Source organism: Haplochromis burtoni, unplaced genomic scaffold, assembly GCF_018398535.1.
Source record: "Haplochromis burtoni strain Fernald_Lab_line unplaced genomic scaffold, NCSU_Asbu1 Contig_594, whole genome shotgun sequence".
NCBI classification, from domain to species: Eukaryota; Metazoa; Chordata; class Actinopteri; order Cichliformes; family Cichlidae; genus Haplochromis; species Haplochromis burtoni.
Window position 1 is genome coordinate 262075 of NW_024582955.1, and position 24385 is coordinate 286459.

The following is a 24385-nucleotide window of genomic DNA, read 5'->3' on the forward strand; positions in this document are numbered from 1 at the left end:
GTGCGTGTGCGTGCGTGTGTGTGCAGACAGAGATCATCCGGAGGTGGGGTTACCCAGCAGAGGAGCACCAGGTGCTGACGGAGGACGGGTACATCCTGGGCGTGAACAGGATCCCGCGGGGACTGAAACCCTCCAAAGGTCAGGCGGAGGCTCTTCCTTCTCTGTGAGCACATTTGGTTACGGTGCAAACAGGAAGTTTTGCCATGTCATCGAGCTTCACTTCCTTTTTACAGCAGTCCTGATGAACTTTGTCCTGAAGTGATTCACGTGATCTTTCACCTACATTCACTTGACCTTCCTCTTCTCCCTTTAACGTCATGCTGGGTCTGAATCCAGATGTGGCTCTGTAGAAACCTGGCATCTGTTCCCGGCAGGTTTGATTTGACAGTTTGTGGTGTCCTGCAGGTGTGAGGCCAGCGGTCTTCCTCCAGCACGGTCTCCTGGCTGCAGGCAGTAACTGGATCACCAACCCACCGACCTCCAGCCTGGGCTACGTGCTGGCGGACGCGGGCTACGACGTGTGGATAGGAAACAGCCGCGGAAACACGTGGTCCAGGAAACACCGCACGCTGAGCCCGTACGAGGACGAGTTCTGGAGGTTCAGGTACCCGCCCCGCTATCCTTTCACCTGCGCAGGTGTCAGAGAGCATTAACATGACAGAGCTCTGGTGTTTGTCTGTGCAGCCACGATGAGCTGGCTCTGAAGGATCTTCCAGCTGTGGTCGACCACATCCTGAAGGTGACTGGCCAGGAGCAGATCTTCTACATTGGACACTCTCAGGGAACCACCATAGGTGCTTTTACTTTGAACTGGGGAGGTCCTGATTTCTGTCCCCAACAGGCTTCCGTACATGGAATTAATCTTCTCTTCGTTTCCAGCATTCATGGCGTTCTCCACGCTGCCAAAGCTCGCCAGCAAGATCAGGCTGTTCTTCGGATTGGCTCCTGTGGCCACTGTCGCCTTCACGGCCAGCCCCATGACCAAACTGTCCTTCCTGCCCGACGCCGTCATCTGGGTACGAACCAGTCACGTGACCACCAGCTAGTCGTGTTCTCGGTCGTTTGTCTGATCGCCGTCACATTTACAGTCAATAAGCTTTGTCTTGTTGTTTCTTGTTGGCCCCACAGGACCTGTTTGGGAGGCGGGACTTCCTGCCCCAGAGCGTGATGATTAAATGGTTGGCCGAACACGTGTGTGCGAAGCATCTTCTCAGCGAACTGTGCGGGAACATCTTCTTCGTCCTCTGCGGCTTCGACGAGAAAAACCTCAACATGGTTCGTGTCTTGCTGGGAAGCAGGTGGTGACCGAACGGGCACACCTGGACGTTAATCAAAAAAAAATGAAGTTTTCTGAAGATAATTAGAGTCAGAGCTGTTTGTGATGAAGGCCACATGGCTGTGTTTCAGACTCGGACTCCGGTCTACACCACTCACTGCCCGGCTGGGACCTCAGTCCAGAACATGATCCACTGGTCCCAGGTAACACACACACTCATACCTGCCTGTGAGTACATGTGGGGACCTTGATGTTGCTCTGCAAATACAGCCCACAGTGTGTGTCCACAGTGTGTGTCCACAGTGTGTGTCCACAGTGTGTGTCCACAGTGTGTGTCCACATGTCACCTCTTGGTTTGTGTTTAATGTTTTTGGTTCAGTAAATGAGAGCTCATTTGAATATTTCATTTTGTTCTTTGAGAAATGCTCACACGGATTATTATTCATTGCTTTTATTATTGATTGGCTGAACTTGGGTCACATGACCCTGTTTTATATTTAGTACACTATTATTGGTATTTCTGCAGCACAGTGGTTAGCACTGTTGCCGCACAGCAAGAAGGTCCTGAGTTCAATTCCACCATCAGGCCGGGGTCTTTCTGTGTGGAGTTTGCGTGTTCTCCCCGTGTTTGCGTGTTCTCCCACAGTCCAAAGACACGCAGTTAGTGGGGACAGGTTAACTGATGAATCCAAATTGCCCATAGGTGTGAGCGTGAGAGCGATTGGTTGTCTGTCCCTGTGTGTTGGCCCTGCGACAGACTGGCGACCTGTCCAGGGTGGACCCCGCCTCTCGCCCTATGACAGCTGGGATAGGCTCCAGCGACCCTGAAAAGGATAAGTGGAAGCGAATGGATGGATTATTGGTACTTATTTTTGTAGCTTTCATTCTGCTCTGGTGTGCCTGTACATGGGGCAGGTGTTAATAAAGTTTCCTGTATTCAGGCCGTCCACACAGGAAGACTGGTGGCGTTTGACTTCGGAGCAGCAGGAAACATGAAACACTACAACCAGGTGAGTCCACAGCACAGCAGGGACTCCTACAGACTTTGAAATGTCACCTGGTCCCTCGCTTACGGTCTCCGTGTCCTCCCTGTGTCCCCTCTGCAGTCCACTCCCCCCGAGTACCGTGTCCAGGACATGAAGGTTCCCACCGCTCTGTTTTCAGGGGGACAGGATACGCTGGCGGACCCAAAAGATGTGGCAGTCCTCCTCACTCAGGTGAGCATTACCTACGAGCTTTATTCACATTAGGCGATGATGGAGTACGGTGGGGGCGTGTCCTCGAATCTGATCATTAATGAAACAGGAGGAGGGGCCAGCCCGGATAACAGCTGTGTGTCTGCAGGTCCCTAACCTGGTGTACCATCAGCACATTGAGCACTGGGAACATCTGGATTTCATCTGGGGGCTGGATGCTCCGGAGCAGATGTTTCCTGCTATGCTGAAGCTGCTGCAGGAGTACCGATAGAGGGCGTGAGCAGCGGACGCCGCCCGCCGCAGCGTGGTTTATGGTTTTATGGAGACTGAGTTTTGACACTTCTTCCTGCAGCAGGATGTTTCTGTCCCGCCCTCCCTGCCTGGACCTGTCATATCACCTGCAGCTTTAAAGGCAATCGAAGCACGCTGCTGCATGTTTAAATGAACAGTCACTCTGAAGCGTTTTCATGGACCGCGTTCTCCTGCAGTTTGACTCACTTCTGCCGGGAACCAATGAGAGAGCAGCGTTGTCACGCTTCAGGTAACTATTTGTGTCACAATCTAACATTCAGCGTGTGAACAGGTCGCACGGCGAGCCCCGGGGCGCTCTGCTCAGAAGCAGCACGTCGGGTTGAATGTGTAGGACCAGAGCTGTGTGTTGGTCAGTGCGGCTTCTTTTTGCTACTTCCTGTTTTTAGCATGGAGACACTCGTCCTGAGGACAAACTGTGAAAATGTGGATGTGAGAATAAGAAGTGAATCTGCAGTTTCAGTCACCTGTGTGCGTTTTTTAACTTGCTGTGAAACCATTTTTACTCATTATGATGATGTTTCCTAAATAAAACCATTTTACGACCACAGCTTGTTTTCATTCCTCCTTTTCTGTCTGACAGCTCTTAATTTGAAAGTTTTAGTAGTCGTGACCTTTACCATGGAAATCTGAAAGGTAAAGTAAAACAAACAGCTGGAGAGTTTCAATGTAGTTTACAAGTTTATTCAGAAATAAAAATGTTACTTTGAAATGTTTCATCACCCGCTTCATTTCATGTCGACACTTTTATTATTATACCTGTTCGTGTAACAGTCCCAAAGCACACCTCTGCTGACAGTATAAGAACTACAGATAAACGGCGAGCTCTCAAATACTGTTGCCTAGCTTAGCACAAAGATTAAAAAATGAGGCAAAGCTATTAGCAAAATGTAACGTAAAGATGGGGCGAGAATTTCTAAAGTTTGTTTTGTTTCTTTTTAGTTGATAAATTGCAAAATTCAGTTAATTTTATGTCTTACAAAACAAGAAAAATGACTGTTAGCCTAGCTCGGTACAAAACCTGGAAGTGGAAACTAGCTTGTAGCCCGACAGGTGAGTGGTTAGCAAAGAAAACGCTGCATGCTAGGAGGTCTCTCTGAGATGCTAGCATCGTCAGCATAGAAGGCGGAGGAATCGGGTGTTGGCGCCCCCTGCTGTCCGCATGAATGAAAACTTCATTCCGTCTTCCTCAGCATGTTGATGATCTTTTGGAACTTGAGTCTGGTGGCGATGTCCAGCGGGGTTTCTCCGTTCTGTAAAAGCAGACACACGTGTTATCGGGTCACGGAAAGCGTCTTGTCACGGCGTGCTGCGCGTCTGTACGCACGTTATTCTTGATGTTGGGTTTGGCGTTTCGTTGCAGCAGCAGAGGAACCAGGCGATGACTTTTTCTCTCACAGACGTAATGAAGAGCCGTGTTCCCCTTCTGCACACAAAACACCTTTTTACTGTCAGGAAGTGGCCTGAGATTTTCAAATTAAACCGCGTTAAGCTCCTGTTCACGCACGTAGTCGACAGCGTCGACGCTGACGTCAGTGCTCAGCACGGCCTCCATCAGAGCCACGTTCTTCCTCTGTTTCTGCAGCTGCAACACAGAAACACCGGTGAGCAGATCAGACTGTGCTTTACCTGTATGATGTCACACTGAGAGAGACTGCTGATTGGCCGTACCATGATGAAGTATCCGAGCAGCAGGATGGGCATCAGGATGGTGATCATCAGATAATCCAGCAGTGAGAACGTCCTCTTGGAGGCGTAGTGGAGACACGTCCTCTGTTTCTGATGTGTGACACACACACACACACACACACACACACACACAGATCAGTAACACAGCTTGCTAACCAACATGATGACATCATCAGGGAAAGGCACCTTATTGGTCAGCTGGCTGTTGGCCTTGTTGTCCAGCAGGTATGTGACCGCATTCAGGTGACCGTGGCGGCAGGCAGCAATGAGGGGTGTGTCCCCGGTGTGCACCTCCTGAACATTCAGGTGGGCGGGGTCATTTTTCAGGAGGAAGTACAACTTACGGACGTCGCCCTCGTACGCTGCCTGGCAGGCCGGCTGAGGAGGAAGAGGAGGAGTTACATGAGTTAAGCTCCTTATCAGCTGATCAGGAACAGCCCGGTCTGTCCAGTTTTCTGCTCCTATCTCACTCACTCAAGCTCCTCCCCTTTTAAGACCGCTCTCTTCTGATTGGCTGATTCTCAACATGTAAAAAATTAGATCCCACCAGTTTCTCATTATTATTATTATTATTATTGTTATTTCAATAAAACTATTGTGTAACATTTGCTATCTTGATCTTGATTTCTTCTCTTTTTCCTGTTTTTGGTAGTTTTCTGAATATTTGCAGTCATTTTCTCGCAGTGTGTTGCAGTACTTGTGTTGCTGTGATATCCTTGCAGTACTGCAGTCATTTTCGTGTCTGTCTTCATATTTGTTGTCGGAGTGACGCCAGGTCATTAAACTTCTACCTGTCTGTTTGTTTCAAGTGAAGCTTTACCTGAAACTCAGGTGTGTGTGCACGAGAAATCAGCCCGAACCGGAAGAGCGCGCATGAGCCTTTCGGAGTAAAGAGTTAAAACGAGGATTAAACGTGTTTGTTTAGCAGAGAAAAGAGGGAAACAAAGCGCGCTCTTACCTCCGAGTAAACCATCCCCATGACGGCACGAACACACCTGAGCACGTCATGGTCCGATACGTCAGCAATAACACATCCGGATCCATTTTCAGAATAAGAGTCTCTTTGCTGTTTCACTTCATTCAGTTTATTACTAAACACACCAGAACACGTAGCTGAGTCTGGACGGCTTCCTGTTTCCACGTGACACTCGGAGGGCGCGCACGTGATCTCATGTGGTCTTTTCTTCCCAACAGAAGAACATTTGCTTCATTGTCAGACCCGGTGCTTTTATTTTGTAGGCCGCAAAAAGAACTTTGTGTACTTTACCTGCTGATGTTGAGACATCAGAAAGAGCCCGAGGCACAAAGGAGCAGGAGCAGGAGGAGGAGCCGAAGGAGCAGGAGGAGGGGCCGAAGGAGGAGCCGGAAGAACAGACAGGCAGGTAAACTCAGAGCATCACCAGGCGGTTTGAATGTTTTTATTTGAAATCAAACTTGAAAACATCAGCAGTGATTATCAGAGTCCAGAAGAGGGCGATAAACATCCGCACACACCTGATCACAGGTGCTCTCGGACCCTCGCTCTGCACCGCTCCACTTCCGGTGAGACCCGCCGTGATAAAGGCAACATGTCGAGCTTTAAAGCAGCTCTGCTCAGAAACAGTTGAAACGGTGTCCTTTATTCTGAAAGAGTCTCACCTGCTGTGCTGAAGGTGTTTCGGATGGTTTCTGTTGCTGAGGCCCCGGATGTTCTGTGACGGATGTCTGTCACAACCAATCTGTTCGCGTCATTATTATTGATGACATCATTTGATTATGTTTGCCGGGTCTCTGTCTGAGTGAGACCTCCCGCTGTTCTCCTGCTCTCTGTGGGGGCTTTCTGCGCATGTGCACAGAGGTCACACCCGCCGCGGTGACACCGTAAAGTGCGAGTGAGTCATCTCGATCTCAGAGACGATCTCTGCGGCTACCATCTCCGCGGGTAGTCGGTGTGGAACGGCGGCATCCTCCGGAGCTTTCATCCGTTTCTCACATCTGTCCCGCAGCTGGACCGGACCGGTCCGCACCGCCCTGGATCCGGTTCATCCTCCGCCGCCGGCCTCCATGTGTGACCGCGGGATGCAGCCGGACTGCGGGCTGAACGCCGACACCGAGCCGGTAAATCAATCATTTTCTTTATCGAGCTGATCAGGACCTGTAGACGTCATCATCAGGTGAAAGCAGCTGTTTCCAGATGTTTTCATGCTAAAGTTAAAACAGGGCTGTTTATTGGTTCCCCAGCAGCTCATTTTTAAACCAATCACTAATCAGTGAATCTGCTGATCAGCCTTTGTTTATCGATAAATCCTGTAATGACATGTTGAAGCCTTCAAACTTTAGTTTGAAAGTCTGTGACGTAGCAGATAAAGACTGTCAACTTTTATTTTGAAAATAGAGACTCAATGAACCCAAAACAAAGAAATAAAAGTTTAATTTTTAATTTCAGTCACTGAGCTTTTTTAAAACAAGCTTTTATTTTGAAAAATAAATCAATTAATTGATCTGCTAATTGAGGTGTGTCCAGCTGTGACATCACAGCAGCCTGAAAGCAAACCTGTGTTTAGGTTTACATCTAGATTTAAGGCGCTCACAGACATGTCCACCTTAAATCACATGTTTCAGGGGACTCCATGCAGGTGTTCACCTTAAAACACCTGCATGGCATCATCATCATCGTCGTTGCTGTCAGGTTACCTCAGGTCGTCTGCAGGTGTCGATGTGTTGCCGCTGGCTCGTCAGCACCTGAACGATCTGAATGAGGCCGAGCTGGTTCAACTCGTCACACCTGCATTACAAGCACTGAGCTCTGATTGGCTGACGGAAACGACGCCGACAGGTCTGATGTGTATCAGCTGATGTGAGCGGAGTCAGGAGCAGTTCAGTTTGATCCTCAGACACAGAGACGAGTTTACCTGGCCCAGGTGGAGGTGAGTCCCTCGTAACCTGCGACAGGCTCTCTATACCTGCCCATGAGGATCCCCTGGATCAGGGCCTCCTCTCCTCCAGGTGTTCACCTGCTGCAGGTGAGCCTCCAGATCTGATCCAGGACTGCCGTCAGACCAATGTGAAGGACTTTGAGCTTCTGCTGAGCGTAATGGTAGGATGGACAGTTGGTGGGGCTGGAGTCTCACCTGTGAATGGTTATAAATGAAAATCAGGGCGAGTTTGTTCTTTCGAAGCACTTCCAGCCAGGTGCAACTGTTGCCACGGTGACAGTGGCGTGATCAGAGCTGTTTGTTTGGACACAGAAGCTTGTGAGGAGTGGGAGCTCGCCTTGTCTTCATCGGTTTAAGAGCGGCTGAGTCACCTCATGGTTAGTCGCTGGTTGCCACGGTAACTGTGGACCAAGCTGAAGGACAGGCAGGCATGATGATGATGATGATGATGGTGATGAGGGGCTGATGGGAAATAAAACAGCTTTAAAGGAAGATTCCCCCCATATGTGCCGTTTCAAAGCTGCTCATCTTGTTTTTCTGTCTCCCCCGCAGTGAAGCATCATGGGAGGTGGCAGATGGACGAGCCGGCCGTGGGCCGACCAGTGACACGCACACGCTGAGACACACACACACACACACACACACACACACACACACACACACACACACACACACACACACACGCACACACACAATGGAACAAGGCTTCAGCTTAAACACATTGGTAAGTACTGAGTGTGTGTGTGTGTGTGTGTGTGTGTGTTTTACTGATGCTGTGGGGACCCACACGTGTTCTTGTTACTCACAATGTGGGGACAGAAAAACACGCATCATAACAGCTTTACAACACAACAGTGACACGACTGCCAGCACGCGCTGAGGTCTACAACGACTGCATCATTTCACCTGGATGCTGAAAATCACGTCTCTTACTTTATTTTTGTCATTTAATTATTTAACTAAAAATGAAATAAAATGAAACGAGTGTGATTAAAAAAGTGAAAGAAAAAAAGAGTTGTAATAAAATTAAATTACATATAAAATCAGAATCAGATTAGAATAAAATTAGAAGTAAAAGACAAAATGCTTCCTGATCAGTAAGAACAAAGTTTTATATAAAACATCAGATCAAAGGTGAGACAGAGTGGGGTTGTTTCTGTGTCGGCTCGGTGCACAGAGGTCTTCTTATCCTCGGCGCTCCGACTGGCGCCGTCATCTTAATGAGCTGAGCAACAAACGCTGCATTCAGGCTCCCAGCGGGGACGGGAAATCTCAGTTTCCTGCCTGAAAAACACTTCAGCTCAGCTGTGACGCCATTCAGAGTTTTTAATGTCGGCTCCTTTAATGAGTTTCGTGTCCTTAAGCTCGTCACCTGCTATTAAACAGAACACATTTTTAAAATCTTTCACTGAGATATTTTACTTTACTTAGTGGTCGAGCCGTAGAGAAAGCCTCCTCAAACCCGGGTCTCTGAGGGACACGGGTCTCTGAAGGGTCGTTCTGAGCATCGATGACCGTTCCAAACTGAAATCATTGGTGCTCATGTTGATGTTTTTAGAGGCTGCTGCCATCTTTGCTCTTCTCTGACAAACACTTTCTTCCACAGAAGAAGCTGGCAGCAGAGCCCGACTACACAGACGTGTCGCTGACGGCGGCGGAACGCGTCCGAGCGCTGGGGAAGATGGGATGCTGCGTGGAGATCAACGAGGACATCGCGCCCAGACGCTACTTCCGCTCGGGCGTGGAGATGGAGCGCATGGCGGCGGTTTACCTGGAGGAGGGCAGCCTGGAGAACGCCTTCGTCCTCTACACCAAGTTTATCACGTGAGGCTCAGTGGCGTTGGGGGCGGGGCTGCTTGGTGTTTCGCACAGCATGTGATGTGACGGCCGCTGTCTTTCAGTCTATTTGTAGAGAAGCTGCCCGCTCACAGAGACTACCAGCAGTGCACTGCCATCCCCGAGAAACACTTCATCATGAAGGTAACAATCGTTATGAACTTCCTGTTTTATTTTGAAGACGCTCACCTGCCTGCTCTTGAGCCACTTCTACTTCCTGTCTTTGTTTGTTTCCCCACCAGCTGCAGACAATCACCCAATCAGCCTGTGTGTTATCACTCCCAGCTTCCTGTTGCTCAGGTTGTTGCTCGCTGTGCTGCAGCTTTCCCCTCGCCTCCTCCTGTAAGTGTTTTAGGTCGCTCCAGCTAGCAGTTGTTAGCTTCCTTTGGCCTCTGATGGCTCCAGGTAGCTCCAGCTACATCCAGCTAGCTCCTGCTGCCATGCTGGTTTAAAATCTGGCTCGATGGTTGTAACTCATCATTTGAGATGTGGTGGTTTGTCCTCAGATGTCGGTAGATTTTCTCCAGGCTGCTTGTCGTTAGCAGTTTGTGGACAACACAGTGGCAGTTAGCTTCTGTTAGCGCTATGATGCTCGTCTTTCTCAGAGCAGCCTTCAGTCTGTCGCTCTTGTCTGAGTTGTTTTCCACGCTAGCAAATCTCTAGATCTATGGGCCTGTTTCTTGTTGGCACTTAACAACCTTTGGTGCATCCATTCTGCCCATGAAGAGGCTTCAGCTGAGGCTTCAGGCCGGACTAACCATGCACTGTTTATTTTTTTAATCTTGGGATGTGGTGGAGTTTTAAAAAGTCAGGCTCAGAGTTGAACCAGGATTAAACGCTGTGCACTGCTGACACAGATCTGGCTCATACATCGAGTCTGTGGTTTGTTAGCAGGATGATGGAGATGTCACTCCACATGTTTAACACATGAACAAGTTTCCAGATCTCCTGCTCGATTTGTGCTCGGGGATGTTTCGACTGAGATCCTGTTGGCTGAAGCTGGTGGGCGGGGTGTTAGTGTTCAGGTGAGAGTGTCTGGCAGGTTGGAGCTGAGACAGATACTTGTTCGTTAATCAGCTGGCTTAAAAGTGCCGTGTTGGTCGCTGCGAGCAGGCTCGCCGCCGTCGTGTAGAAACATCTGTCCTGATGCTGAGCTCACGCTTTCACGGGTGCGTCAGAAAAGTCACGACCGTTTTTATCATGGTAGAAACACGAAAGTTTTCATCCCTGGAAGATTCTAGAAAACTGATCGTGCAGCAGAAACATCAGGAAAGATCTGGAACTCGTGCAGTTGCCACAGCTGGAGCTTAAAGAGCAGAAACATAACAGCTGGATTTCACTGAACTTTTCTGGGTATCGGTCTGTGAGATGGCGGGCGAGGGCGACCATTTCCGCCCGTCTCGTCGTATTTGTTCCTTCCTGTTTTTGTTTTGAGCGCGTGTGTCAGCGTTTCCTTGGTTTATTCTTAAATGTGATGTTTCTAAGTAGGCGACACGATGGTGGAGCACAGGCTGACGTAGTTAAACTCGTTCATCGGTGTAAAGTTGGCTTGGCTGGTGGAAGACGTCTTTATAAGTGGCGGACGTCGCTGGAAACGTGTCCAGTCCTTAAACCAGACTTCAAATCTTTGTCTTGTTGTTGTGGCTGTGAAGGACTGCCTCCATCTGGCCCCTCCCCCCCCATCACGCCAGCCCTACATCATGAATCCTCCTGAGTCGAGGTGGACCCAGAGTGACCTCTGTAAAGTCACACATTTATGCTGTTTTTGGTGCTCCAGCTGCGGTTCCTCAGGTGTTCCTGCTGCAGAACCACACCTGGTTCTGGTCCTGGTGTCTTTGCTGTGACCTGTTCTGTCTGTGCAGAAACTTCAGGAGGTGGCGTTTCCCCGTAAAGACGAGCTGAAGAAGCGCCTGGAGGAGAAATACAGCAGGGAACACAGCGAATACCTCAGAGCCCAGGTGAGTGAGTTTTCACAGTATTGATTATTGATCAGAGGAGCGCTCGGTATGGGAACGATCCAGGGGAACGGCCTCTGCGCGGTGAGTCCATCCCACCTGTCTTTCAGGTGAAGGTTAGCGTGTGACACGCCTGTCAGAGGTGACCTCCTACAGTGATGTTCAGACTAGTATTCGTTTATTTTAGGTGAACTCGCCGCAGCCACCTGTACGAGCTCATCTTTGTTTCCTCAGAGCCAGGCGGCGGTCGTGGTGCACGGGTGTGGCCAGCAGCTGCAGCAGCTGTCCCTATTGGACGAGGACAGGAGAAGGTTCCTGCTGCTGGAGGAGGAGAGGCAGCGCGTCGCCGCTCTGCGACGCATGCAGATTGAATCGGAACAGTTTCGCTACTTCGAGGACCAGCTGAGACGCCAGGAGCTGGCCAATAAGAGAGGAGTGGAGGCGGAGCAAAAGGTAGCGTATTCTTCATAGTACAGGCTTAAGGAATTTCTCGCTGGCTTAGTCTTCTCGACCCGGAAGCTGCGTCGATGTTTTGTGTCGTACTGCAGTGCCTTTGGCAGCAGGACAACCTTCATGTACGGACCTGCCTCGTCCACAGGGAGCAACACTAGCTAACGTTAGCCAGCATTAGCTTACAAAGAGAGTCCAGTAAATGTCCGGCTCAACACAAACTAACACTCGTGTCTCATTTTGACGTTAGAACTAGCTAAAGCTAACCAGCTAGCTGGTGTTAGCAGGGAAGCTAAGGTCAACCAGCTTTACACTCTCAGGATTAAACTCTAACCTGACCCTGAGCTAACGTTAGCCTGCCTACTAATAGATTAGCTTGTGAAGTACTGGTGTACTGTAATACTGGCCCAGCCTACTGAGTATGTGAGTACTGTGTAGTTTGACTGTGTCTTTCATGTTTGTGTTGCAGGTTCAGACCAAAGTGCCTGAGGTGACAGACGGCTCCCGTTTGTCCCAGCAGCCAATCAAAAACAGCATACGATCCCTGGGGGCAGACCCTAACAGAAACAGACTGCCTGCCCCTGTGAGCCAACCTGCCGCCACGCTGGCTGGAGTACAGAGTCAGTACACAGTCACTCCGTTTACCTGCGTGTACTGCGTACCTGTCGTATGCGGTGCAAAAGGTTCAATCAGACCTCCACACAGACGTTACGCCCTCTTAAACCAGGTGTGTTTGTGTACAGGTGAGAGGGTGGAGGGCCTGAGGCGAGTCCTGATTCCCAAAGGGCTGACTCAGAGTTTCCTCTCGCTGGCCCGGTCAAACACGGCCAGAGGAATCGAGACCTGCGGCGTCCTCTGCGGACAGCTGGTGAGCGAAACGCACGTCCTGTCACGCCCTCACCCATTTCCAGTCATATACCACCAGCCAAGCCCCGCCTCTCTCTCATTCTCAGACGCACAACGAGTTCACGCTGACTCACGTCGTAGTCCCCAAACAGACCGCCGGCCCGGATTTCTGCGACATGGAGAACGTGGAGGAGCTGTTCAGCTTCCAGGATGAGCATCACCTGCTGACGCTGGGCTGGATCCACGTAAGCATGCAAGCTGGGGGGAGGGGCTTGGAGGAGGTCCTGGAGCTCCATGATTGGCTCTTGTAGAGATGCAGTTAACCTTCTTCGTAGCAACAGCAGTTTGTGAGAACAGAAACAGTGCGACACTAAAATAAACTGTAAGGTTACCCGTCTGATTAATGTCCTCACAAACGACTCACTCGGGGCCTCTTTTGGTGAGTGGTTTGGTATCAAGTCCCCACAAGTGCTGTAAGCGAGCACACGCTCCTGAGAAAACCAGTGTTTCTCCTTCATTTACATGATCATATATCACCATGGAAACGGTGCCTGCGGTCGAGCAACAGATGAGCAGAGCGAGGGAGAGGTCTCGCTCTGCACTCTCTCACTCTCCACGCGTCACTTCAGTCAGGGTTGTAGTTCAGTGTGTGTGACCTCTGACCTCTGTGTTCAGACTCATCCCACTCAGACGGCCTTCCTGTCCAGCGTCGACCTCCACACTCACTGCTCATATCAGCTGATGCTGCCGGAAGCAGTCGCCATCGTCTGCGCGCCAAAACACAACGAGTAAGTCTGTCACTGGAGCACGCATGTATGCCGATTTCCCACGAGGCCTTTCAGCCCGCTAATGTCGCTCCGCCTGTCTCCCCCCCAGCACAGGTGTGTTCAGGCTGACCAACCTGGGGATGTCCGAAGTTTCTGCCTGCAAGCTGAAAGGTTTCCATCCTCACTCCAAGGAGCCGCCGCTCTTCACGGTGAGACCCTCGCCGAGGTCGACCTCATCGTCAGGATACCGCGTCCTGTGTTCAGCCCCGACTCTGAATCACCTGTAACCCGTCCTCTTTTGTCCCCTCAGGTGTGCAGACACGTCGTGTTCAGGGACTTGCGGCTTAACCTGCTGGACTTAAGGGTTTAGACAGGAAGCACTGGCAGGCTTTTATTCTGAAGAGCAAACTGTGAACGCACCGCCGGTGTTTGCTGACACGTTGTGATGTCAAATTTACAGGAAACTTTTAACCCTTTTAATTTTTGGTGGTTTTTTTGTTGTTCTTTGTTTTGTTTTTTTGCTGCTGAGCCACTGCAGATGGGGGGGGGGTGATCTCAGGCCAGTGAGCTGCTCTGATTGGGCAGTTAATAAAAAGCTTACTGAGACCTAACCTCAGCTGATGCTGCCGTCACAGCAGCGCTGTGAAAATGGCGTCTGCAGAGACCCAGATTGGGCCAAGCTCCCGTCGAGGCGACTGCCAGCGAGCCGTTTGAGACACAGTTTGATGTTTTAAATGGAAGATGGACTGGGAGCAGACGTGAGCGAGTGCCTCGCCTGGAAAACGTGAACGTTGAAGCGTTGGCGCTCTCAAGGACGAAGTCTCTCCACGCTTCACTCAGACTAAAAATGACCTTTAACCGCCACAGCTTAGTTTCAGTGCTGAAATCCTGCTGCCATCTCTGACCCTGAACGCCTCGCGCGTCCACCTCTGGCTGTGACCTTACTTCCTGTTAGGCAGCTTCCCTGACACTCTGATTGGCTGTGGCGGTTCAGTGTTGTGAGGTTTGGTCAGAGGTGAAAGTCATTCTTTGAGCTCTTCGCTGCTGCAGATGTGAAACTGTGAGGAGACTCTTAACACTCTGTCATTTTAGGCGAGACAGTTCACGCCATAAGCTACTCTGACCTTTGACCTCGAGTGGGGTGCCATGTAAGGGTGGCAGACAGCAGGGGGCGCTGCAGGCTCACCGGTGTGTGTCGTGTAACGCTGGCTGGCGTGGCGCTCACAGCGGGCCCTTTTAAACTTCTTGCAGATGAAATTATTTTCTGATGTTTCACTCGTGGTGCGTTCAAGGCGCCCCGCAGCTGGAGGACTTCTCAGTGTGTGCACCAGCAGATGTTTTCTTGTTGAGCTGTTGTGTGACTGTTTTTTTTTGCTGATGACGTTTTGACAAACTGTGACCTGACTGCTGTTTTTAACTTTTTGGTAATAAAACACTCTGCTGCTCCAGCACCCGTATGCGTCTGTTTTTTGATTAAAAGTGTCTGAAACTGATCGCTCCACCCACCCACTCTGATCGCTCCACCCACTCAAACCCACAGACTGCTCAGATCTTTAACTTCTCACACAAACTTGCTTTCAGAGGAAAAAGAAAGACGCAGTACCATCTGCAGGCTGACGCTTCACTTTGTTTGGAGGATTTCTGCACTCTAACTGCGGCTCTGTGGGACAGAAACTAAACGGTGGTGATGGTTGGAGCCCTCCTGCTACGAAGTATTCGAGCATTTGGTGTGTGACTGAGGGGTGTGATGGCAGCAACCTGACACTAATACTCAAAGACACGAGCCCGTTTGTGAGCAGCGTCTGTTGCACTTGTTTAAAAACACTGTTCTTAGCGCTGCAGCAGCGAGTACAGACGCTCTCATACAAACTCATCTCCCTCTGCAGGACCTGTGGAAGTCCTGCAGAGGGAGATGAGTTTGTGTGAGAGCGTCTGTGTTAGGATCATCATCGTTTGGTGATTCTGTTCTCAGACATGGTTAATGGACTGATTCTTATATAGCGCTTTTCTACTCTCCCGGAGTACTCAAAGCGCTCTATACAACATGCCTCATTCACGCCCACTCATATACACGAGTGCAAACTAACCTGCATTCGCATGCATTCACACTCGGATGAACCTGGAGGGCAAGGCTACTTGGCATGCAGACTGGGGAAGCCAAGGATCGAACCACCGACCTTCCGATCAGCTGATCTGCTCTACCATCTGAGCCACAGCCACCCCGACATGTGAAGCTAGAGACACCGGCAACCATAGTCAACTGTCTTCCAGGGGCCAGAGCTAAAACAATGTGGGACTCTGTAGTTTTCTCTGGTCCCCTCCCCAATCAGACCAGCAGTGACATGTTTAGCCACATGTTCTCCTTAAACTGCTGGCTGTCTGAGTGGCGTCCCAGAAACGATGTGGGCTTCATAGATAATTGGCAAACCTTCTGGAGGAAACCTGGTCTTGTTAGGAGTCAAGTCATCTTTATTTATACAGCACATTTAAAAGACATCAAGTGTCAGCCAAAGTGCTGAACTGAGGGATGATATAATAAAAGAATTAAAGTAGAAAGAAAACATTTTAAAAAGGAATTGTAAGACATGTAAGAGTATATAGCATATAATGTACATGCACATATGCACATACATATACAAAACTGTACACATTCACACACAAGCACACATATGTGAACATAACGTATATGCACATACAACATCACCCAATAAGATGAGAGACCAAATAGACAGAATAAAAAAGATATCAAAGAGATCCGAAAGCCTTGGAAAATAAGTAGGTCTTGAGATTTGATTTAAAGACTTCCAAGGATGAAGAGGATTTTATGAAGGGGGGAAGACTATTCCAGAGTCTCGGGGCGGCCATGGAGAAAGCCCTGTCACCTCTAGATTTGAGCTGGGAGCGTGGAACAGATAAAACCATCTGACTGGAGGAGCGCAGAGATCGAGTGGGTCGGTGCAGGCTAAGAAGGTCTGAAATGTAACCTGGAGCCAAACCATGGAGAGCTTTAAAAACAAATAGTAAAACCTTAAAATCGATTCTATGTTTAAGTGGTAGCCAATGTAGAGATGCGAGTACCGGGGTAACATTCTCTCTCTTTCTAGTGCCCGTCAGGAGCCTTGCGGCTGCATTTTGAACAAGTTGCAGGCGTGACAGGCTCGAGTGACAAATGCCTAAATAGAGAGAGTTACAATAGTCAAGACGTGACGATATGAAAGCATGGATAACAGTTTCCAGGTCTTTAGATGACAGGATATTTTTGAGTTTAGAAACGCTCCTGAGTTGGAAAAAACTGCCACAAACGACTGGATTTATTTGCTTGTCCAGCTTGAGAGTGGAATCAAAAATGAAACCAAGATTTTTTACACGGGGATGTACATGAGCTGATAATGGGCCCAAATTGTTTCTTTTGAGACTAATAGAGTCCTGCTTACCAAAGATTATAATGTCGGAGCTGAATGAGGTCTCGTCTCTTCAGTGGGTCTCAGGCTCCGCCCACCCTGGTTGCACTCTAGGATGAACACCTGTCTCGGGTGGGTCTGCAGGAAGGGGTTATGCAGTCTGCTGGTCGTTAATGTTTACACTAATAAAGCGTTTTTGTTCATGCCTGTCGCGTCCGGAACTGTAGAAATCACAATTATTGTCTGAAGGCCGATAAAAATGCCCAACTGATTTTGTTTTGCCAAACGGATCATTACGGCTTTGCCACACTGGTCCACTTGATTTATCTTTATTATTTAATAAAGCTGTATTGAAATGTTTAAATCTTTACTGTCAGCAGCTGCAGTTCCAGCACGGACCACCAGGTGGCAGTACATCCCCCAGGACTTGTTCCCACTGCTGAGTTCAGTAAAGTTCACTTATTTTCAGTTTTACTGTTTATCTGCTTCAGTCTTAATCAGCTTTGGTTGCTATGACAACAAAGTTAAGCTCAGGTGAAATAAAAGAGCGACGCCGTTCAGGTATGAGAGCGCTTTATTGTCTTCCTGGGTTCATTCAACCGCCACTTCCACGTTCACATCACCACCTTGTCAAATGTTACTAATACAGATAGCACCACGAGGTCACACCTACCCACAGGTCAACAGCAGTGACATCATCATACACCGTGTGACATCATCAGAGCGCCGCGTGAATGTGATCGATAGAAGACGACACCAGCGGGCAACATTCAAGCTTTATTCATCAAAAATAAAAACGCACTTTCTGACAGGAAACAGCACCAACATGGAGCTCAGAGGGGGCGGGGCCACAGGTGGAATGTGGGGTGGTGGGGTTGCAGAGGGCAAGTGGCACATTCACAGTTTGAAGGTGAGCAGAGAGGGAGGATGTTTGACTTTCTGGAAGTTCTTCAAAAACAAACATGACATCACTTTCTGTCCTCTGAAGTTAACGCTGTTGAGCGCTCTGACTTCCTGTCGTCCCTGCGGGCCTGATTTCTGTGTCTGATCTGGGGTCTGTTAGCGGGTGCTCAGTGCAGGCTAAAATAACGTTGTGCTAAAGGCGAAGGGGGCGGGGCTTGAAGGCCCGGGCGCAGCCTTTAGAAGCACTTGCGGTGGACAATGGAGGGTCCGGCCTCGTCGTACTCCTGCTTGCTGATCCACATCTGCTGGAAGGTGGAGAGCGAGGCCAGGATGGAACCGCCGATCCACACCGAGTACTTCCTCTCCGGGGGAGCGATGATCTGAGAGAGGGGTCAAAAGTTAACTAATTTTCTGCTGAATGTGAGTGAGCCTCAGTGAGGTCGTCAAGCCTCACCTTGATCTTCATGGTGCTGGGGGCCAGAGCGGTGATCTCCTTCTGCATGCGGTCTGCGATTCCCGGGTACATGGTGGTTCCCCCAGACAGCACGTTGTTGGCGTACAGGTCTTTACGGATGTCGATGTCACACTTCATGATGCTGTTGTAGGTGGTCTCGTGGATGCCGGCCGACTCCATACCTGCAGGAGGACCGAGGACCAGATGCTGGGTTAGAGAGGTTCAATCAGCCATAAGTGTTACAAAAGACCCGTTGACGGAGCGATCAGTCGAATCTGAGCTTTTCTCGATCGTCAGCATTGGAGAATCTGCTGATTGTCTTTGTTTTTTGGGTCTGAAGATGTTCGGACACATCAGATCAAGTATTCAGGAGCGCAAACTCAACAGATTAATAAAACAAAAAAAAGTGTTTTATTAAGTAGCAGAGTTCTACTCTAACCAGGTACAGGGAAAGACAGGCAGGAGGGACCGACCGATGAAGGAGGGCTGGAATAGCGTCTCAGGGCAGCGGAACCTCTCATTGCCAATGGTGATGACCTGCCCGTCAGGAAGCTCGTAGCTCTTCTCCAGCGAGGACGAGGTGGCGGCTGTCCCCATCTCATTCTCAAAGTCCAGAGCCACGTAGCACAGCTTTTCCTTGATGTCCCGCACGATCTCTCTCTCCGCTGCAGGCATACAGACAGACAGACCGGGTCAGAAACATTATCACAGGTGACTCTGACATTACCTGGAAGTGGGCGTGACCTACCGGTGGTGACAAAGCTGTAGCCTCGCTCGGTCAAGATCTTCATGAGGTAGTCGGTGAGGTCGCGGCCCGCCAGGTCCAACCTCATGATGGCATGAGGTAGGGCGTAGCCCTCGTAGATCGGCACATTGTGGGTGACGCCATCACCTGAGTCCAGGACGATACCTTGAGGGTAGAGAAACAGGACAACTTTGATTAATAACCTTTAACTTTAACCTTTAAACCCACAGTTTTCAATCCGTCACCGTGACAAAAAATATAATTAGAAACAGTGCAGCCATTCTTGCTGCTATGCAGATTCAAATCAAACTGAGGTTATTGTACTTGGCCCTGAAAATCATAGAAATATGGTATCTAACCAGATTCTTACTCTGGATGGCATTAAGTTGGCCTCCAGTAACACTGTGAGGAACCTTGGAGGTGCTTTTGACCAGGAGTAAAGCACCAAAAATAAGATGAGATTGTGATTAAGGAGAAAGTAGGAGGTGTGGTCCAACCTGTGGTACGTCCTGAGGCGTACAGTGATAGGACGGCCTGGATGGCCACATACATGGCAGGAACGTTGAAGGTCTCGAACATGATCTGAAAACAAAAAAATCGTGGAAATATTTAGTCTTAACCATCAATCTGTGTTCCTCCAGGAACAGACAGAAGAATCCAAAACCTGCAGTTCCTTTAGCATCCAGCAGAGGCAGCAGTGCGTCAGCCCCCCACAGACTTCCACGTTGAAACTTTACACCAAAAATAAACATTTTTAAAGCCTGATGCACAAACTGTTTGGTCTCTGTAGATAATTTGCCCTTCTTAACATCTGTTTTTAAATCATATTAAGTTTGCATTATTAGGGGCGTGGTTACTTTGGCTGACAGGTGGATAGTGACACAGGTGGCTGTAGCTGCTAGCTGCCTGCTAGGCTTTGCCTCAGCTAATTGGAGTCCATGAACTGGGCCTCTGCACCCAGTGTTGTGCTGGTGGAGCTTTTTGGAGCATTTTAAATGATGTAATGTGACCAGTAACATGGCTGCTGTAAGGTCACTGTACTAACAGATAATCCCAGGAGGCTTAGATCCAGTTTGCTGAGTGTATGTTACTGATTAGCAGGTATCTGCGTCTGTGTGATAAACCTGTACAGTGTGTGGATACAGACTGATAGCCAAGAATGCTAGCATTAGCTTATAACTTTCAGCATTCCACCCGCTGACCAAATATGTTCACTTCCTGAAGCAAAAACCCACTACGGCAGTACCCATAAACTTAAGATTTAAAATCTGACTTTGAAAAAATTAATGGGTGATGTCATGATGTCCATTATTTATCTACAGTCTGTGGGATACCTGCTTCATCTTGTTGTTTGTTGTACTGTAGTGTACTTTTACACTGCAATACATTATGTATATGTGTGTGTATATATATATATATATATATATATATATATTATCAGTACATGTAGAGCACTATACTATAGCACTGCATTACTGTGGTACATGTAGTAGAGTGTAGTACCTGTGTCATCTTCTCCCTGTTAGCTTTGGGGTTGAGTGGCGCCTCAGTCAGCAGGGTGGGATGTTCCTCTGGAGCCACTCGCAGCTCGTTGTAGAACGAGTGGTGCCATATCTGACCAATCAGAGAGCAGAGCAGCAGTCACACAGGTGTGTGTGTGTGTGTTTGCGCGCGTCCATGTGTGTGTGTGTGTGAGACACACCTTCTCCATGTCGTCCCAGTTAGTGATGATGCCGTGTTCGATGGGGTACTTCAGGGTCAGGATTCCTCTCTTACTCTGAGCCTCGTCACCCACGTAGCTGTCCTTCTGCCCCATGCCCACCATCACTCCCTGCACCACACAGAGCGCACTCAGTTTACTGTCTGGTACTCACCTGTGCCCACTAACCTCACTGTCCCCTGATTCTTCAATAATATATTACTGTCATAATCCCGACATTTGTAACTGGATGTGCGTGTGTATGTGTGTGTCTGTCTATCTGTATATGCATGTGTGTGTGTCTGTTTCTGTGTGTGTGTGTTTGTTTCTGTGCATTTGTATGCATATGTCCCTGTGTGTGTGTGTGTTTGTACCTGGTGCCGGGGCCGGCCCACGATGGAGGGAAAGACGGCTCTGGGAGCGTCGTCTCCGGCAAATCCGGCTTTGCAGAGACCGGATCCGTTATCGCAGACCAGAGCGGTGCTCTCCTCGTCATCACACATGACTGCAGGGGGCGCTGTAGACGAGCAACGACACTACGACACCGAGTCACACTGCAGGCAGAAGAAGACGCAGGTTCAATTACTTATCATCGGCAGGCGTGTGTGAGCGCTCGCCACTCAAACCATCCACATGTGTCACATCCCAACATTATTCTGTTTGAGCACTCGGCGCCGCGGCGGCCTGTGAGGGCTCACGGCTCTGACGGTGATCCAACCACTCGACATTTTTGTTCATTTGTGCTTTTGGAGACAGTTTAAAGCTTCAGCAGGAAGTGAGCAGGGAAAGGCAACTTCGACACATCGTATTGAAGGTCACACAGAGCCGGGCTGAAGGTCCCTGCAGTACCGCGCTCCACCACAAGATGGCGCAGTGAGCTGACATGACCTTCAGCAGGTAAGAAGACGCTCCTGTTGAAGCAGTGAGGTTAAAATGGATCGTCCGCACAGAGGTAAACCTGCCCGAGGACCTCACATCATCCAGCTGCAGCACCCCCCCAAACATGAGGCACTCTGGGAAAACTTCCTAATTAGGACATGAAGCAGAGTCCTGCCTGTGTTTGGTATGCTCACTCGCCCTCTCTCCCTCCCTGTGCTCTCTCTGCCTCCCTCCCCTCCCCATGTGTCCCTCATCGTCTCCTTGCCTCCTCACCTCACATCTGTCCATATTTAGTCATGAATCTGGGAATCGAATATTTCTGATTTTCCCTCCAGCAGAGCTCATGGGCTCAGTTTGCCCTCAGTCCTGCCTGCCAGCTTCGCTCGACATCTGTGGCATAAACTCCAAACTAAACCTGCAGCATCAGCTGATTTCATCTAACTGTCATCCAGATGTTTAATGCAGAGGCGAGCACAGCTGCACGCTGCATGAAACACAAACCTTTCAAATTTACCTTTTAAACCATGAAACATTTTTTCTGCAGATTTCAAACTGGCTGTGAGCAGCAGGGGGCGCTGCTGCACCGCCCTGACAGGTTTTACAGCTACAACTACATGTGTGTGTTTCACGTCTTTCCCTTTCTTCAATTTGTAGAAAAAGTTTTAAGGAAAAAAAAGCTAAGATCATAAAAACTGTGTTTTCACGTCTCTGTGCTGCCGCAGGTGTGCTGTAAACACACGAGGCCGTGTGTGTTCAAACTTTAAACACACACGGCTGAGAGGCAAAAGTAAAGACATCACTCGTCCTCACACGAGGCTACGGAGGCCTGTTTGTGCCAAAAAACTAAATTCAGAAATGATATGGAAAACACAGACACACTCCCCATACCTGTGTTCAAGTACAAGTTAATATTTGATTTTCTTTTTGTATTTAATCAATATTTCAGTTTTTAAATATATATTTTTCAGCCTACATTTGATTTTTTTCTTTATGTTCTTCAAATTTCTCTGGGACATCTGAAGCATGAGAAATGTTTCATGTATTTTTAGTTTTCACCAATTTTACTCTGTGGGGGGAGTCACTCCCCCCTGCTGGCTGGAATGGTCCACAGGTTTCTCTTATTCATTTAAAGCTGATCGGAGATCAGTGGATTGAAGCTTTGCAGAGCTCAATGAGGATTCAATCTGATCAATGTTCAATTAAAGTTTCAGTTTGAACCAAACTTCAGTCAGAAAAAGTCCAATTTTACACACACGAGAAACACCAAAGTTTCAACGACCTGAAACATGGAAAAACACGCGAGGAGCAGCAGGAGGAGGAGAGAGGAGGTGAAAGGTGCCACTTTCTCACTGTTCACTACAACCACGAGGAGCACAGCAGAGAAGGACACAGAGGAGGTGGAGGAGAGGCTTAATGAACGGAGAGGAGGTGAAAAAGGTTCCATAGCTTTTACACAGTTTTACATGAGAAAGAGCAGAAAGGAGGAGAGCGAGGAGGTGCTGGAGGAGGTGAGCTGCGAGAAGAAACTGGGAGGTGATGGAGGAGGTGAAATCATGGAACTGTAGAGAAAATAAAAGAGGTAGACGAGGCGAAGTAAAGACAGAGAAGGAGCTGCAACATTTTTAAAGTGTCAGAGCAGAGGAGCAGAGAGGAGGAACGGCAGCTTCATCACACTCACACACAGGCAGCCAGGTGAGGAAGAAGAGGTGGTGGAGGTCTTACCGTGGTGGTGCAGGGCCTGCTGGGATGTGGGGGCGGGGGCAGGACAGAAGTGAGAGTCTGCAGAGCTGCGACTGAGTTTATCAAGCCTCCACCTCCTCCATCCATCCCTCCATCCCAAACAAGGCTCTGAGCCCCCTCCTGTCTCCTCCCTCCCCCCGCGCCTCCCCCACTCTCCCCTGCTTCAGTCCTTATAGGGCAGGCCTCGAGGGAAGCAGCCAATCACACGGCTGGTGGTGCCCCCGGACTTTCTCCCATCATTCACTGCATTCCTCAGAGAGAGAGGAGCGCCGAGGGCTCCTGGAGATCACACAGCCAGTGTAATCAGATTACACAGCCAGAGTAATCAGATTACACACTCAGAGTAATCAGATTACTCAGTGAAAGTCCTACTTTCACTGTGATTGGGGTTGAAGAGCAACTCCTCTGGCAGTTACAATGATGAATGAATGAAACGTGCATCGCCCCCTGCAGGCTGCTGGCGGTATGCCTCATAAGTCCCGCCCCCTCCACGTTAACAGCTGGGATATAAACCAAAATTAAAACAATAATTAACCCTTTAAAGCCGGTCAGAGCGGGCACGCTCCGTTTTGCGTAACTATTTTTAAATCCCGGTAGCTCTGCAACCACGTAATCTAGCGCAATAATTTTTTTTGCATATGAAACCGGAGGAGTTGTTCTTGCATCTGATGCCATCAGCTTGTCCTCGGTCACAGTTTCCTTCCACATAAATCTTTGCAAAAGCTGCATAAAAAGCTCTTGCAGGAACAAAAACATAATATTCCAGAAACGCTTTGCTGATCCGATCAGCTGTTCGTAACACTTCTTACGTCCATCAGCGTGAACTATCGCATGTCCGCCATGACCTGCCTGAAACCGGAAGTGACGTCATTTTGCGGAAATGTAGTTCTTTACCATCAGGGCCTCATGAGCCTATACTGGTGTTTTTAAAAGTTATCTTTGACTTTATGACTTTCTGTGTTGTTTCTGGGATGCTGAGGACTCATATTGCACTGCTGGAAATAGTTAATTTTGATCCATATGCTGCTTTTTTGCAAATTTGCACTATAATATTTATTTTTGTTTTTCCTGCAGTATATAAAAATTGGTGTATTTCAAAAATAAAACTATGAAGACACTCAAAATAAATTTCCTGTGGTGGGAAACTATTTTGTGCAACTTTTTTGTATTTACAGTTTTGAGGGATAAGCCTCTTAAATTTCTCTAACTAGAAATATATGTTAAAAAAACAAAAACGATTTTCAATTATTTTGTAGTTCATTGCACTTTTTTGCAATTTATGTAATTTCTATGCACTTAATGCAGACATACTATTAAAATCTAGG

The 24385-nt window shown here is 48.8% G+C and overlaps 4 protein-coding genes across 11 annotated transcripts in view; 2 read left to right on the forward strand and 2 right to left on the reverse strand.

Annotated features, from left to right (window-relative positions):
• lipf (lipase, gastric) overlaps nucleotides 1–3331 on the forward strand; it is a 6071-nt gene extending 2740 nt beyond the window's left edge. Inside the window, exons 3-11 of the mRNA XM_005948494.3 lie at nucleotides 27–138; nucleotides 406–604; nucleotides 685–794; nucleotides 880–1016; nucleotides 1129–1275; nucleotides 1408–1479; nucleotides 2218–2286; nucleotides 2383–2493; nucleotides 2621–3331. Of these exons, the coding sequence (XP_005948556.1) occupies nucleotides 27–138; nucleotides 406–604; nucleotides 685–794; nucleotides 880–1016; nucleotides 1129–1275; nucleotides 1408–1479; nucleotides 2218–2286; nucleotides 2383–2493; nucleotides 2621–2743 (1080 nt within the window). The 3' untranslated portion in view covers nucleotides 2744–3331. The remainder of the gene's footprint in view (nucleotides 1–26; nucleotides 139–405; nucleotides 605–684; nucleotides 795–879; nucleotides 1017–1128; nucleotides 1276–1407; nucleotides 1480–2217; nucleotides 2287–2382; nucleotides 2494–2620) is intronic.
• Nucleotides 3332–3449: 118 nt separating this feature from the next.
• Nucleotides 3450–5525, reverse strand: ankrd22 (ankyrin repeat domain 22). The gene is made up of 6 exons (XM_005948495.3): nucleotides 5429–5525; nucleotides 4657–4848; nucleotides 4453–4560; nucleotides 4289–4366; nucleotides 4109–4207; nucleotides 3450–4034 (listed from the first exon to the last, which is right to left on the reverse strand). Exons 1-6 carry the CDS (start codon nucleotides 5447–5449, stop codon nucleotides 3957–3959), a joined length of 576 nt encoding a protein of 191 aa, XP_005948557.1. The 5' UTR covers nucleotides 5450–5525; the 3' UTR covers nucleotides 3450–3956.
• Nucleotides 5526–5910: 385 nt separating this feature from the next.
• stambpl1 (STAM binding protein-like 1) lies at nucleotides 5911–14690 on the forward strand. Of its 8 annotated transcripts, XM_042214614.1 has the most exons (13): nucleotides 5911–6012; nucleotides 6456–6567; nucleotides 7938–8109; nucleotides 8992–9209; nucleotides 9287–9365; nucleotides 11084–11179; nucleotides 11411–11629; nucleotides 12096–12246; nucleotides 12370–12494; nucleotides 12580–12717; nucleotides 13148–13260; nucleotides 13349–13448; nucleotides 13550–14690. In XM_042214614.1, exons 3-13 carry the CDS (start codon nucleotides 8080–8082, stop codon nucleotides 13607–13609), a joined length of 1329 nt encoding a protein of 442 aa, XP_042070548.1. In that variant the 5' UTR covers nucleotides 5911–6012; nucleotides 6456–6567; nucleotides 7938–8079; the 3' UTR covers nucleotides 13610–14690. The 8 variants fall into 8 exon arrangements, with proteins under 8 accessions (XP_042070548.1, XP_042070545.1, XP_042070551.1 ...); XM_042214611.1 differs by lacking the exon at nucleotides 5911–6012 and having other exon boundaries at nucleotides 6050–6567; XM_042214612.1 differs by lacking the exons at nucleotides 5911–6012; nucleotides 6456–6567 and adding an exon at nucleotides 6596–7836.
• A 2506-nt stretch (nucleotides 14691–17196) lies between these two features.
• On the reverse strand, nucleotides 17197–23142 carry acta2 (actin alpha 2, smooth muscle). Its single transcript, XM_005948496.2, has 9 exons — nucleotides 23043–23142; nucleotides 20816–20995; nucleotides 20445–20573; nucleotides 20246–20356; nucleotides 19240–19324; nucleotides 18746–18907; nucleotides 18471–18662; nucleotides 17998–18179; nucleotides 17197–17923 (listed from the first exon to the last, which is right to left on the reverse strand). Exons 2-9 carry the CDS (start codon nucleotides 20942–20944, stop codon nucleotides 17780–17782), a joined length of 1134 nt encoding a protein of 377 aa, XP_005948558.1. The 5' UTR covers nucleotides 20945–20995; nucleotides 23043–23142; the 3' UTR covers nucleotides 17197–17779.
• Nucleotides 23143–24385: the final 1243 nt, after the last annotated feature.